Source organism: Impatiens glandulifera, chromosome 4, assembly GCF_907164915.1.
Source record: "Impatiens glandulifera chromosome 4, dImpGla2.1, whole genome shotgun sequence".
NCBI lineage: Eukaryota > Viridiplantae > Streptophyta > Magnoliopsida > Ericales > Balsaminaceae > Impatiens > Impatiens glandulifera.
Genome location: NC_061865.1, coordinates 8,450,523 through 8,465,648, shown reverse-complemented (window position 1 = coordinate 8,465,648; position 15,126 = coordinate 8,450,523). Strand labels below are relative to the sequence as shown.

The 15,126-nt window shown below is 31.8% G+C and overlaps 3 protein-coding genes across 4 annotated transcripts; all 3 read left to right on the top strand.

Moving 5' to 3' along the window:
* On the top strand, nt 1–5,207 carry LOC124933458 (nuclear matrix constituent protein 1-like). The gene is made up of 8 exons (XM_047473860.1): nt 1–323; nt 491–700; nt 783–1,036; nt 1,112–1,382; nt 1,571–1,654; nt 2,536–4,253; nt 4,334–4,472; nt 4,748–5,207. Exons 1-8 carry the CDS (start codon nt 225–227, stop codon nt 4,940–4,942), a joined length of 2,970 nt encoding a protein of 989 aa, XP_047329816.1. The 5' UTR covers nt 1–224; the 3' UTR covers nt 4,943–5,207.
* Nucleotides 5,208–7,102: 1,895 nt separating this feature from the next.
* Nucleotides 7,103–9,273, top strand: LOC124933459 (RNA-binding protein Y14A-like). The gene is made up of 4 exons (XM_047473861.1): nt 7,103–7,409; nt 8,585–8,721; nt 8,798–8,943; nt 9,018–9,273. The coding sequence occupies exons 1-4, from the start codon at nt 7,136–7,138 to the stop codon at nt 9,061–9,063; spliced, it is 603 nt and encodes a 200-aa protein (XP_047329817.1). The 5' UTR covers nt 7,103–7,135; the 3' UTR covers nt 9,064–9,273.
* A 953-nt stretch (nt 9,274–10,226) lies between these two features.
* Nucleotides 10,227–12,927, top strand: LOC124936464 (pentatricopeptide repeat-containing protein At5g27110-like). 2 transcript variants are annotated; one of them, XM_047476966.1, is made up of 2 exons: nt 10,227–11,731; nt 11,804–12,927. In XM_047476966.1, the coding sequence occupies exons 1-2, from the start codon at nt 10,294–10,296 to the stop codon at nt 12,904–12,906; spliced, it is 2,541 nt and encodes an 846-aa protein (XP_047332922.1). In that variant the 5' UTR covers nt 10,227–10,293; the 3' UTR covers nt 12,907–12,927. The 2 variants fall into 2 exon arrangements, with proteins under 2 accessions (XP_047332922.1, XP_047332920.1); XM_047476964.1 differs by having other exon boundaries at nt 10,227–12,927.
* Nucleotides 12,928–15,126: the final 2,199 nt, after the last annotated feature.

Genomic DNA, 15,126 nt, shown 5'->3' with positions numbered 1-15,126 from the left:
AAAGCCCTAAATCTACATCCGGCGAATTCAAAGGCGATGGCCGCCGCCCGGATTTCTGTTCCGATCAGTAGATTCCGGCGTCATCATCGTCAATAAGTTCGAGTCGGTGACGTTTTCTTGGCGTCGTCAGCGGCAAGAGTTCTCATTACTGTTATTTTTACTTATATAGAGTTGATCTAATCGAACCCTAATCTTTGTATCAGAAGGGTAAGACAGTTCCTATAATGGAATCAACTCCTCCTAGATCGATGTACCTTACTGGATTTGAGGATGAGGATTTAGACCGTAGACGGATTCAGAAACTCGCAAAGCTCGAAAATGAGGTGGGTATTTTTTAAAATTAATTATAGGTTGTTTAAAATGTGCAAATTTGCAAATTATCCTTATTAAGTTGTTTGTTTACCTTTTAGATGATTGGATCATGAATATCTTGTTGTAATATTTGTTAGGGGGAATTTATGACCTATTTCAGTAATTATTTGTTGTGTAGCTGTTTGATTACCAGCACAATATGGGTCTTCTCTTGATTGAAAAGAAAGGGTGGGCATCGAAATTTGAAGAACAGAGACAAGCGTTAGTTGAGGCGAAAGTTATTCTCCAGAGAGAACAAGTAGCTCATCTCATGGCCTTATCTGAGGTTGAGAAACGAGAAGAAAACTTGAGGAAGGCCTTAGTTCATGAGAAGCAGCGTGTGATTGATGTAAGAGTATATTGTTTCTAATTGTAAATGATGTTGGTTTTTTGAATTAAACTGTTTTGACTTAAATTTGTGGCTGTCACAGCTGGAGAAAGCTTTGAATAAGATGCTTTCAAACAATGAAGAAATCAACTCTGCGTCTGATTCAAAGTTGACCAAGGCAAATGCTCTTGTCATGAATGTTGAACAGAAGTCGTTGGAAGTTGAAGCAAAATTACATGCTGCTGATGCTAAATTTGCAGAATTGAGCCGGAAGAATTCGGAGATAGAGAGGAAAATGTGTGACATTGAGGCTAAAGAGAATGCACTTCAAAGAGACCGTCTATCATTGAATTCAGAGTAAGGTTTTGTCAAGTCCTGCTTCAAAGATCATAATTTTTCTCTTGTAATAAAAGCCAGTTTATATTTTTACAGGCGCGATGCTCACAAAAATGGCATTTATAAAGAGAGAGAAGAATTACAAGAATGGGAAATTAAACTGAAACAAGAAGATGATAGACTGTCTGAATTAAGGAAGATACTTAATCAAAGGGAAGAAAGAACAAATGAGAATGATCGGTCCTTCAAGCAGCAACAAGGGGAACTTGAAGTTTTGCAGAAGCAGATTGATGTAGCTAACACATCTTTGAAAATGAAGGAAGATGATATCTCCAGGAGGCTAGTTAACCTCACCATTAAGGAGAAGGTTAAATTTTCTTACTATGAGATTTGGTTTCTTATAAGCTTTGATGTTTTTAGTAACCTTTTGTTTCAGAAGACTCATTTATCTCAGTGGTAGAGAGCAAGACCTCATCTCCGCAAGGTTATGGGTCCGAGTATTCAAAACCCCACCATTTTCAAATAAGTAACATTTTGTTTCATATTCCATATTAGGAAGCCGATGCTTTGAAGAATCACCTAGAGATGAAAGAAAAAGAATTATTTGCAACAGAGGAAAAGCTTAGTGTCAGAGAAAAGGTAAGTCTTTTTCTTCTTTCCATAAATACCCTTTTCAATACTAGCTAATGTTATATATAGCGTATTTCAAAAACCCGTTATTTTAATTTTTGAAGTAACAACTGAAGATTTCAGATATACATAGTGTATAGTAATAATCAAATTACCATGTCATCCAAGGTGGCATTTAATTTTCTTTGAAGCATCCTATAGAAATAAACAAGCCTTGGAGAGGCATTTAATCTGATTTTGTAAAATAAAAATTACCTTGACATCCACAAAGAGAGAGAGCTGGAAAATCAACTGGGAATTTGATTCTTAAGAGTTAAGACTTAAGAGAAGCATAGAGAGAAACCTCTATAGTCTCTCCTAAGAAAATCCCAAAACAAACAAGCATTAGGATTTTGGCCGTGTTTGGAATGGACTTGTCAAAATTTTATGGATTCTTGTTTGGAATTAAATTGAGGTTTGAAAGAGATAATGATATTTTGACATATTCATTCTCAGATAAAGAAAAAAGTAAGGGTGAAATGCAAAATTAATGTAAAAATTAAATAATAATATTCTTATTTTCTCTCTAAAATAAAATCTCTATACAGCCAAAGTAAGTCCATAAGTGCTGTAACTTTAAAAGCAAATTATACTATTATTAAGCCTATTTGAACGTATTTGCGTTTTATTTAAAAATAACTTGTATTGAATTATAATTGCATATAAATACTATATTTTAATAAGACTATTAAAGGAAGCAAAAGATATACTAATTAGCCTAGATTTATATTGTCCACATTATTATCTTTGTATTGACACTTACAAGCCCATATTTGTTTGTCTAATTTATTGTCTTTTGCTATTATGATTATTAGTTTGATTATTCATATTTCACATGTTATACTTTTCAGATTGAAATCCAAAAGCTACTGGATGAGCATAAGGTCATGCTTGACACAAAGAAACAAGAATTTGAGTTGGAAATTGAACAGAAAAGGAGAGCTGTTCATGAGGAGTTGAAAAACAGAGCAGGTGAAATTGAAAAGAGAGAAGTTGAAGTCAATCACTTGGAGGAGAAAATTGTAAAAAAAGAGCAAGCACTTGAACAGAAACTCGAGAAATGTAAGGAGAAAGAGATAGATTTTGAATCAATGTTGAAATCTCTGAAGGAAAGGGAGAAATTTGTCAAAGATGAAGAGAGAAAGTTGGAGAATGAGAAGAAAACAATTCTTGTGGATATCGAGAAAGTGACCAATCTCAAAATAGAGATAAAGAAGTTAAGAGATGAAACTACAGAACAGCGATCAAAGATAAGTGAAGAGAGGGATCAACTTACACTAACCAAGGAAGAAAGGTCAGAACACTTGTGTCTGCAATCAGAGCTAAAGCAGGAGATTGAAAACTGTAGGTTTCGAAGGGAACTACTTGTGAAAGAAACCGAGGAGCTAAAGAAGGAAAAAGAGATGTTTGAGAATGAGTGGGAAGAATTGGACGAGAAAAGAGTTGCCGTTGGTAAAGAGCTTGAAGATCTCACTTGTCAAAAGGAAAATTTTGAAAAGCAAAAACGATTGGAGGAAGAGAAACTGAAGGATGAGAAGTGCACCTCAGAAGAGTATGTTAAGAAGGAGCTGGAAACTCTCAAAGCAGATAAAGAGTCTTTTGCTACCACCATGGAAAATGAGAAGGCAGCTTTAGCTGAAGAAACACAAAATGAATTGAGAAAAATGCTTCAAGAATTCAAGGCTAAGAATATAGAGCTTGAGAGAGAAATGAGGAAGAAATGGGATGATATGGAAAACCGCCAGTGTGTAAGGGAAAAGAAGTTTGAGGCAGAAAAAGAGAAAGAAATGACCAACATAGTTTACTTAAGGGAAGTTGCACGAAGAGAAATGGATGAAATGAAATTAGAAAGATCAAAGCTAGAGAAGGAGAAACAAGAGACTGCAACTAAAGAGAAGCATCTTGATGGGCAGCGATTCGAAATACAAAACGATATTGATCAGCTAGTTGGATTTAGCAAGAAGTTGAATGATCAACGCCAACAACTTGTTAAGGAAAGAGAACACTTCATCTCCTTAATTGAGAAACAAAAGAATTGTACAACTTGTGTGAAAATTGCCTCTGATTTATTGGCTCCTGATGATGTGGCGTCTCCTTCTGGCAAAACAACATCCTGGCTTCAGAAATGCTCCTCAAAGATACTCGAGTTTTCGCCAATTAAAAAGGTTGAATTAGCTTCTCCTGAAAATTTGCCTGGTCCAGATCTATCTGTTGATAATGTAAATGGAAAGGCTGAGGAAAATCCTAAAGGGAGAAATCAAGGCAAAAGAAGCAAACCGAGGATGAACAGGACACATTCGGTGAAGGCAGTTGTGGAGGAAGCGAAGTCTATATTGGGGGACAACGCAGAGCTGAATAATAATGATGAACACAGAGAAGAATCTGTTTCTTTGAATGAAAGTAAACCTAGGAATTTGCGAAAACGGACCCTTCATACTCCTCAATCCACAACTAGTGAATGCCATTCTGAAAGCGTGTCTATTGATGGACGCAAGAGAAGAAGAAAGACTGTTGAAGTTGCAGATTCATTGGAAGGAAGCCAACGGTATAATCTCAGAAGACGCAAAAAGTAAATTCTCCTTGTTCCAATAATTTTTTTTCATTATTATTTTGAGACAACTATTTATAAAACTGATACTTGCATTTTAGCAATGATGCTGTGAAGGCAAATGAAGCCGTTCCTAGCCAAAAGGAGATAGGACATGAAATTTCCAACTCTATTGCTGCAGTTTCCCATTCAATCAGTCTTGCTGGCAGTGAGAATGGAAGGAGCACACAATATTTGCAGGTGAGATGACATCTTTCTTCTTCAACTATAAGGCCTAGTTTGATTCCAAATAACCCACTATTAAAAAAAAGTATTAACTATTTATACTCCTAATATATTTTTACCCATATAAACTGATTTTCAATAACCCGAGATCAAACAAGGCCTAGGATTGTCTTTACAAATATTTTTTAAGATCTGATTTAGAATAATTAGACTAGCTGAAAATGGAAAAAGAAAGTGTATCTGTTTCGAGAGTAATTGTACTAACTATTTAGTAAATATGATTATGGTAGTTCGAAGCTGCTGCAACAAGTAAGTTGGTTGAGAAGGAAATTTTGAGTGACGATGAGGTTGATGAAACACCAACAGAGACAAAGGCATTCGACGACGATAATGATGATGATGAGAATGATGGTGAGTACGAAGAAGATGAGAATGAAGGTGAAGTCACAATAGGAAAGAAGCTGTGGACTTTTTTCACTACATGATAATGGGAGTCCAAAAACATTTGTAAGTTTTAGTTTTTGTACTGTTTAGATTTTTTTTCTAGTATTTAAAAACAGTGGAGATTTAGGTATTGTTGAAGATTTGATTGTACATGGTGAGATTTGATTGATTTGATGATATGTTTTGGCCAATAAGCATAAGGAAACTGTCTGGGCTGGGCTATGCTGGTTTTTGAAAATTTCTTTTAGATTGATTTGTTGTTCTAAAACAGATATAGATCATATTCATTTCATTGTGTTTCTGTTATCTGATTGTAATGGTAAGAGTTTTCTTACTTTGTTTGCTCTTTTATAAGCATCATTAGTTTACAAAATGTAATCTTAGGGTTAAACCCGATACATATTCAGGATATGGATGAATTCTAAGAAGATGCTGTGAATGTTTGGTTTGAAAGCAGCAAGTTCTGTTTTTATTTTGTAATTCAGTATGTGTTTTCAGTTGAGAACAAGCTAAAAAATAATGAAGTTCCTTCTATTTTATTTAATACAAAAGACTTTTAGTTATGAACAATTTTCTTAGAAAAATCCTTAAAAATGAGATTATTTAGAATCTGTTTTGTTTTATGCACAATTTTATTTGAAAACCTTTTAAGCTGAAAGTTTTGCTCTTAAGTGGCATCAAATTGTTTTTACAAATATTGTATAAGAAATAATTTTAAGGCTCAATTGATATTTATGTTGAAATTTACATTGTTTTAATTTTCAACCGGTTTATCACAATTTTTGACATTATAGTTTTTTTTTTCAAATTGAAAAAATGTTTAGACATAATTTGGTTGTAAAATTGTATATTTTTCTACCTATTCTAATTTGTCAAATATGACTTAGGTAACAGAAAATATGTAACTTTTATATTTAAAAATGTGTAAAAATGTCGTATAAAGATAAATTTGAAATATATTTTGTTTTGCAAAATTTTGAAACGACTTAACTCTATGTAATTGTGTTTTAAATTAATTATTTTTTTTACATTTATAATTTTTTAAAATACTAAATATGGTTTTAATTTTTGAAAAAAATATAAAATATATGAAAATAATTGAAAAAATGGTAAAAAAAAATATAAATATAACTATATATATATATATATATATATATAGAGAAATGATTAAGTGAGGTAATTTGGTGAAGGAATTACTTTGCATAAACTTATTAGCTGAAAAAATCAAATAATTTCTCTATTTTCTCTCTTTCCTCCCATTTTTACATTCACCAAATTTCTTCCCTCTATTACTCCTCATATATATATATAATTTATTTTTGTACATAAATTAATTAAAAAGATAAATTTTTTACTACCCATGTTAAATCATACAAAATTCAAGACCCATTTGTTAAAAATAACTTAAACTAAATTTTTAACAATTTTGCCTAATTTTTAATCATCATTTAAATCATAATTTTAATTTGGTATAAAAAATATACCTTTTGTATAATTTTTTTTTTTTAAATCATGATTAAAAATAATTCTAGTGATTATTGTTTACTACAAATTATTATAATATAAAGAAACAAAAATCTCCAAATGATTCTCACTAATACCACAAACAAAAATAAAATGCATACAAAAAAATTGTTCATATAAACAATATTCCTGAATTAGAACAAGATGATGATATTATCATCAATGGAGAGTTCTCTGTTTTATCATCATCAAGCATGCTTAAAGAACTTCATACTCAGCCAATGAAAATACACAGCTACCATAACAACAGGAACTGTCAAAGGCACCAAAAAACAATAATACCTAAAAAAAAGAAGAACAAGATGAAGATGGATCTGATTAATTGATAATAAAAAGCAATAATCTTGAACAAAGATTGAATTTTTACCTATCATTTTGAATTGAAGAAAGGAACCCATCATTGAATGGAGGAAGAAGCTTTAATACAATAGTAATAAAGATGAATCCCATAAATGAAACACTTCCCAAAACAATAAACAACCATCCCCATAATTTTTCACCCATCTGAAATTATGTGTTTTTAATGAAGAAGATGATTAGGGTTTTGAAGAAATGAAGAAGATGATATTTGATTCAGATGGGTTAGGGTTTTTTACTTTGATAATCTCGCGGGTTATATTTATTGTGGGTCAGGTGACCCGGGTTGTACAAAATGGGTTATCAGGTCTGGTTTGCCGCATTTGACTATTGAAGCAAATTCTAGAGAGAGAATGGCGATTGCAGAGGTTGATGCGGTGGATTTTGAACCGGAGGATGATGATCTTATGGATGAAGATGCTACAGTCGATATTGATGCTGATTCTCCTAGGGCTTCACTTCCAAAGCTTAAATCTGCCATTACAGGTGGTTCTTCTTACTCAAACTCTGCTCCTAAGAAGACTAAAGGCCGTGGATTCCGTGAAGAAGCTGACGCTGATCGCAATGGAAGGATGTCTGGTCGTTTTGATTCCATCGACTCTGATGGCGGTCCTGGTCCAGAAAGATGTGAGTTCTCTTTCGTTGTTTCGATTTTCCTAGGGTTTTATTAGGTTTTATAACTTGTATACTTGGAGTTACTCTGCAGCAATCATCATTTAGTTTGAATTTTATCGATATAACTAGGAAGATTGTGTGAAATCGACATTTAGGTTTACCTGTTCTACATTGATTTGGAAGATTTTGTTTATATAAGAGAAACATTGATTCTGTAGCTAGGAAGATTGTGTGATATCGACATTTAGGTTTACCTGTTCTTCATGATATGGAAGATTTTGTTTGTTTATCTAAGATAAACATTGAATAATTTTAGTGACTAACTAGGAAGATTGTGTGAAATCGACATTTAAAGTTTACCTGTTCTTCATGATTTGGAAGATTTTGTTTATATAAGAGAAAGATTGGTTCTGTAGCTATTGAAGAATGGATTATTTTAGTGACTAATGAGGAAGATTGTGTGAAATTTTGACATTTAGGTTTACCTGTTCTTCATTGATTTGGAAGATTTTGTTTGTTTATCTAAGATAAACATTGATTCTGTAGCAGCTATTGAAGGATGGATGATTTTAGTGACTAACTAGAAAGATTGTGTGAAATCGACTTTTCGGTTTACCTGTTCTTCATGATTTGGAAGATTTTGTTTGTTTATCTATGAGAAACATTGATTCTGTAGAAGCTATTGAAGGATGGATGATTTTAGTGACTAACTAGAAAGATTGTGTGAAATCGACTTTTCGGTTTACCTGTTCTTCATGATTTGGAAGATTTTGTTTGTTTATCTAAGAAAAACATTGATTCTGTAGCTATTGAGGATGAATAGTTTTAGTGACTAACTAGGAAGATTGTGTGAAATTCACATTTAGGTTTAACTGTTCTTCATGATTTGGAAGATTTTGTTTGTTTATCTAAGAGAAACACTGATTTTGTAGCGCTATTGAAGGACCGATAATTTTAGTGACTAACTAGGAAGATTGTGTGAAATTGACATTTAGGTTTACCTGTTCTTCGTTGATTTGGAAGATATTATTTGTTTATAAGTGAAAGATTGATTCTGTAGCTATTGAAGGATGGATAATTTTAGTGACTAACTAGGAAGATGGTGTGAAACGACATTTAGGTTTACCTGTTCTTCATTGATTTGGGAGATTTTGTTTGTTTATCTAATAGAAACATTGATTCTGTAGCTATTGAAGGATGGATAATATTAGTGACTGGTATTCATGAAGAGGCACAAGAGGATGATCTTCAAAATGCTTTCGGTGAATTTGGTCAAATGAAGAATCTGCATTTGAATCTTGATCGACGTACTGGTTTTGTCAAGGTATATGATTGTTTGTTTTTGCTTCTTATGTAGATCTTTCTCATGATTCATGATGATGAATATGTGTGTGTAATAGGGATATGCACTAATTGAGTATGAAAACCGCGAAGAAGCTCAAGCAGCTATAAATGAAATGAATGGGAAAGAACTCTTGACTCATGTGATTAATGTTGATTGGGCGTTTAGCAGGGGTCCATTTACGAGAAGAAATACGAGAAGAAGGTAAAGATTTTTTGAACTTGGTTGGTAAATGATTATCGATGAATTTTTGTTTATTGTATTCTTCTTTCTCTTAGGTCACCTCGTAGGAATCGTTCAAGGAGTCCAAGAAACAGATTCTGAAATTTCCATGGATTTTCGGTATGATTTATTGCTTTGATTTTGCCAGGAGTGAAGTATTTTGGTTGATTTAAGAGTCGTTTGTTCTGAATTCTCTCCTTTTTTTTTGTTTATGTATATTTGCTGAAGATCTAATTGTGCACTGATTTTATTACAACGATGAGTAGTTGTTGTGGCCTTGTAATGATAATATTTTCCTGTTTTAAAACCTGCGAAACTGCGAATATTGAATACTAGTCACTTATTAATGAAAAGAAAGTGTATGATTTTGGTATTTTGGAGATTTTTTTTCTTTGAATATTTTTCTCATTACAATGTCCAATGTTTAGAATGGGGTTGATGTATGGAAATTGATGTTGTCCGTTTTTCTTCGATTTCGGTTGTGGTCCAAGTGTGGTTTACTTGTGACTGTTATCAGATAGAATTTTGGTATTCGGATTTGTTTCAAAATTGGTGAGTTTCTTATTACCACATATTGATGAAATTTTCCCCACCATGGGGTAATGAACATATCTTAATATCTTATGGGTTGTTCTTTGGTCATAATCAGTTGTTACCACTATGGTTGTTGCTTATTATCGAAATTTACTCGATAGAATTTGGACTCGAGTTTTAGTTATTTCAAAGGAAACTTCATAAGATCTAAGATTTTGTTTGAAAACACTCAAATTTGGAGCTAAAACGATTAATTTTTCTCTGTACTCTTTTTAAAATGAAGATTTGATGATAAATCTTATGGGTCTTTCTTTGGTCTTATTTTTCTTGATATTCTTGTTTTGAACTCGAATATGATTTTTCTATTTATTGATTTTCTCGATAGAATTTGTGCTCGAATTTAGTTATTTAGACCCGAAAATGATTTTTCTAAATTTGAACAATTATATATAAATTTATTTAATATATATATATATATAGTTTTTTTTTGATAGTATCTCATTTTAATATTAAATTAAGATAAAATAATATTATTAATAAATATAATAAGGACTTTTAGGTTAAAATTTAATTCGATTAATTTTTTATTCTTACTTTTCAAAATCATAAACATTATGTGTGTAATCATAAACATTATGTGTACTTTGATCGAATTTATAAACATTATATTTTTTTAAATATATTTTTATATATATATATATATATATATAAATATTAATATTGGAAAATGGAAAAGGATGGATTCTACCTTATCTGGTTTCACCAAATGAGAAAGTAAGCTTCCTTTTTTCCATTTCAATGGCGATTTCATCACTAACCTTCCAAGCACCACTACCAATTTCGTCTTCACTCTCCTCAAATCAATGGATCTCCATCATCAAACGCCACGCAAAACTCAAAGACGACACTTCAATCCTCTCAACTTATTCCCAAATGGAATCCAACAGAATTCTCCCCGACGTCTCCATCTGTCCTATCATCCTCAAATCCTGCGCCAAACTTCAAGCATTCGAAACAGGAAAAAAATTGCATCTTGATATCATTCATACTAATCTATTCAAAGACCCAAGAGTCCAAACTGCTTTAATCGATTTCTATTGTAAATGCGGCTATCTACATATCGCATTCCAAGTATTCGATGAAATGAAAAACAGAGATGTTGTGTCTTGGAACGTTATGATTTCTGGATTAGTTAAATGTCGTGAATATATCGATGCAATCGATATGGTTAGACGAATGCAGATGGAGAATGTAGAAGTTAGTTCGGTTACTGTCGTGGCATTACTTATGGCTTGTGGTGATATTGGTGAATTGAGGATTGGGAAAGAGATACATGGATATTGTTTGAGGTATGGAATATTTGATTGTAGTTCGCATGTGGGTAGTGCTTTGATTGGTTTTTATTTGAGATTTGATCATAGTTTTGCTCGGTTAGTGTTTGATATGATGGATTTGAATTCGAGGAATGTTGTTTGTTGGAATTCAATGCTTAGTGCGTATTCTGATTGTTGTGATTACTCGAGAGTGATTGATCTTTTCGTGGAGATGATTGGTAATGGGATGGACTTTGATTTAGTTACAGTCTTGATTGTTATACAAGCATGTGCTGAAATCGGTTGTTTGGAATTGGGTGAGCAAGTTCATACGCTAGCTGTTAAACGTGATTTCATCGATGATTCTTTCTTGTTAAATGCATTGGTTAATCTATATGGCAAAAATGGTAGATTCGATTCTTCCTGTTATTTATTCGATTCCACGCCAATCAAAGATGTTGTTTTATGGAATTCTATCTTATCAGTTCATGTTAACAATTCTCGTCTTCATGAAGCTATGGATTTGTTCTTCAGAATGCGATTCGAAGGGTTCAAGGTGAACAATACTACTCTTTTAATACTATTGTCATGTGTTCGAAACCTGAAACTAGGGCAAAGCCTGCACGCTCTGATAATCAAAAATGAGTTGGATTCGACAAATTCTTCTGTTGGAAATATGCTGATTACTATGTATGAAGAGATGAATCGAGTGGATGATGCAATGAAAGTATTTAACAATTTACCCAATCCTGATTTGATTTCGTGGAATTTATCGATCATGGCATTGGCTCGAGCTGGGGTTAGAGATCGAGCTTTCCAGGTTTTCGGTCAGATGGAAAGGATCAAGAGCAAACCGAACTCGCACACTATGATTGCTTTGCTTGCTGCTTGTGATTCAGAATCTGATAACTTACTAAGAACTGGTAAGTCTATACATGGATTCTTGATTAGAAATTTCATTGAGATGAACTCTTCTCTAAATTCTTCACTTACAGAGATGTATATGAACTGCAAAGATTATTCAACAGGAATATACTTGTTCGAAACATATCTTCATCGAGACGTGATCTCATGGAACTCTTTCATGTCTAGTTGCGTAAATAACGACTTAAACGATCAAGTTGTGGAGCTTCTCCATCGTATGATCTTAGAAGTAGAACCGAATAATGTTACATTCATTAACATTCTCACGTCGTGCATTAATATGGGAAATCTCCATCACGGAAGATGTGTACACGCTTACGCGTTAAGGAGAGAATATCATCTCGATTTCGATTTGTCGCTAGCGAACGCTTTCATAGCTATGTACGCTAGATGTGGTAAGATTCATTACGCAGAAAAAGTGTTCTTCAGAATGCCTAAGAGAAACGTTATATCGTGGAATGCGTTAATAGACGCCTATGGTATGCATGGACGAGGCCACGAGGCTATGTTAACCTTCTCCGAGATGATGGAATTTGGTTTTAGACCGAATTCAGTTACTTTTGTTTCTATTTTATCTTCGTGCAGTCATTCTGGTTTGACAAACGAAGGATTGCGGTTATTTCACTCGATGAAACGAGATTTCTTCGTAGAACCGGAGCTCTCACACTACGGATGCATTGTCGATCTTCTTGGTCGATCTAGTTGTTTAAACGAAGCGTGGGAGTTCATTAACACGATGCCTATCTCTCCAGATGCGTCCATCTGGAGAGCTCTTCTTAGTGCTTGTCGGGTTCAATTAGAAACTCGACTAGCAGAAAAGGTATTCGAGAGACTTATTGAGTTGGAGCCGAGAAATGGTGGTAACTATGTTTTGATGTCGAATATGTACGCTGCTTCCGGCCTATGGTCGGAAGTTAGAAAAGTGAGATTGTTAATGGTGCAAAATGGATTAAAGAAGCCTCCAGGAAAGAGTTGGATTGCGGTTAAAGGTGAAGTTCATTGTTTTAGAGCCGGAGATAAATCTCATGCGCATTCAGATGTTATATACTCGAATCTACGTTGTTTGTTGTCGTCGATTAAGGAAATGGGATATGTTCCGGATATGAGTTGGGTTTTGCACGAAACCTACGGTGAAAGTAATGGTCTTGAAATGCAAGTTACAAGAACAATATAGCGTTTTCAATGAGAATAGATTTTAATAAATTTGTGTGTAGGATGATAATTGACGGATGATAATTGACGGTTCGGAGCGGGGATGTATTTACCATCTCCGTCCCGTTTTTAGTATTCGGGGCATAATCGGGGTGAAATCGGGGCAGTTCGAGGCGGGAACATAAATACCATCCCCGCCTCCATCTCCAGTCAACTACCGGTCAAACCGGGAAAAAATTGCCCTAAACAGAATAATTTGGTTCGACGATTTTAAATTGTCATCATTTTTCAAAATAGTAAAATCTATTATTATTTACCTCAAATAATTATTAGTAAAAAATATTATATTACTTCTAGTTTTTTTTCTTTATACAAATTATAAATAAATATTTTAATAATTTTAACATAAAATTTGATATTAATTTCATAATTAATCTTTTTTTTCAAATAACTATAGATCAAATAAATTTCTTAAAGTCTTGGTTATGGGGTTGGTGAAGTTATTTACGAAGTTTTAAATTAAAACATTCAAATGAAAAAGAAACATTGAAAAGGAATATGGTCAATTGTTTAAAGTACAAATCAAAAGAATCATGGCTGACCGAATCGATTCTTCACTAATTGAATAAAGTTTCTTTATTATTCCCCTACAATAATGGTCCATAACAATATAAAATAATATGCTTATGATTTCATTTCTCATGACATGTGTTAAATTCAGCTTACATATATTTGTAAATTAGTTAATAGGAGAGTGAATTTGGGAGAGATAATGGAGAAGAGAATGACGCATTACTGGCTGAAAAAAAAAAATGGATGAGAGAAAGAAAGAGAAAAAAAATTTGTTATTTTTTCAGCTAATCAGTATATCATATCATCCATTTCTAAATTTATTCAATCATTTATCTTAATTAAATTAAATACACAATTATTAATATAATAACAATTTTAAATATATTTTATTACGAAATAAAGCTGAAAATTATTTCTTTTGATAGTTCAAATGACATTTTCAGCATATGAGATGTTTTCTTTTTTTTTTACTAATCATATTTGAATTTGAATTAGATTTTAGATTTTTCGTCTCGAATTTTTATAATTAGGACAAAATTATCAATTTTACCCATCATGTTGGTATATAGTTTTTGTTAATGTGAAGTAATCTTTTCTCGAGTTCGTGTTTGTTTCTTCTTAGTTGTAAATGAGACGAAATAATCAACTCTCGAATTAATTTTTATTTTGTTAAAAAGGTTTACTCAATTTGATTTTTTACGAATATATTTTTATCGGTAAAATTTAATGATTTATATACAATATTTTGGTTATATGTGTAGATAATTCATTATCATTTTATATGATATTTTTAGTCTGAGGATAATTTTAACTATTATTATAGAAATTTTTTCGACACTATTCATTGGTTCGTCCGACCTACTCTAATTCAACATAATGCATTTCAATGAAGGTATATATCTTTATTTATTTATTTATTTGTTATTTTTTTAATTATTCATGCAATTTGAAATATAAATAATTAATTATTTATTTTGATTGTATAAATATTATTGTATATTTTTACTAATTAATTTTTTTTTATATATAGGCTGGGTTTTTGATAAAATCTAGAGAAAAAAAAATAATAATTGATGATAATTTTGAAGAACTGATTATTATTTTTAGTAAAAGAGTTGAAGTGTATTGATATATATAAATAAAATATAAAATAATAATTTATAATAATTTATAATATTTTAATATTTTGATTAATAAATAAGTGATATAATTATTGAGAGAGTATTTAATTAAAAATTTGGTTTTGAATGAATTAAAAAAAAAGGAAAAAGAAAAAGGGCATAGATTTCAATTGAATTTAATAAGAATTAATTAGAATATTTTATTAAATGATTTAGGTTTTATGAGACGTGAAATGATTTAAAAAGTATTGTAATAAAGAAGACATATATTATGAGCCGCCGTTTAGAACCTTGTGTCCAGGTTCAATGTATCTTTGTTCCCTACAACAATTTTGTTTTGACAATCTCACTTTCCCAGATGCAATTAATCTTTACTCTTCACCCACTCGCTCTTTCATATTTTAAATGTAATTTTTTTACTTTGTAATTATATTTTACAAAGTTTCATATAAAAATGCATGTTTAATTTTTTTATTAATTTATTTCATATTTAAAACACTTAAATTATAATAAAAATCATAAATATAAGTCATATTAATTTCAAAATA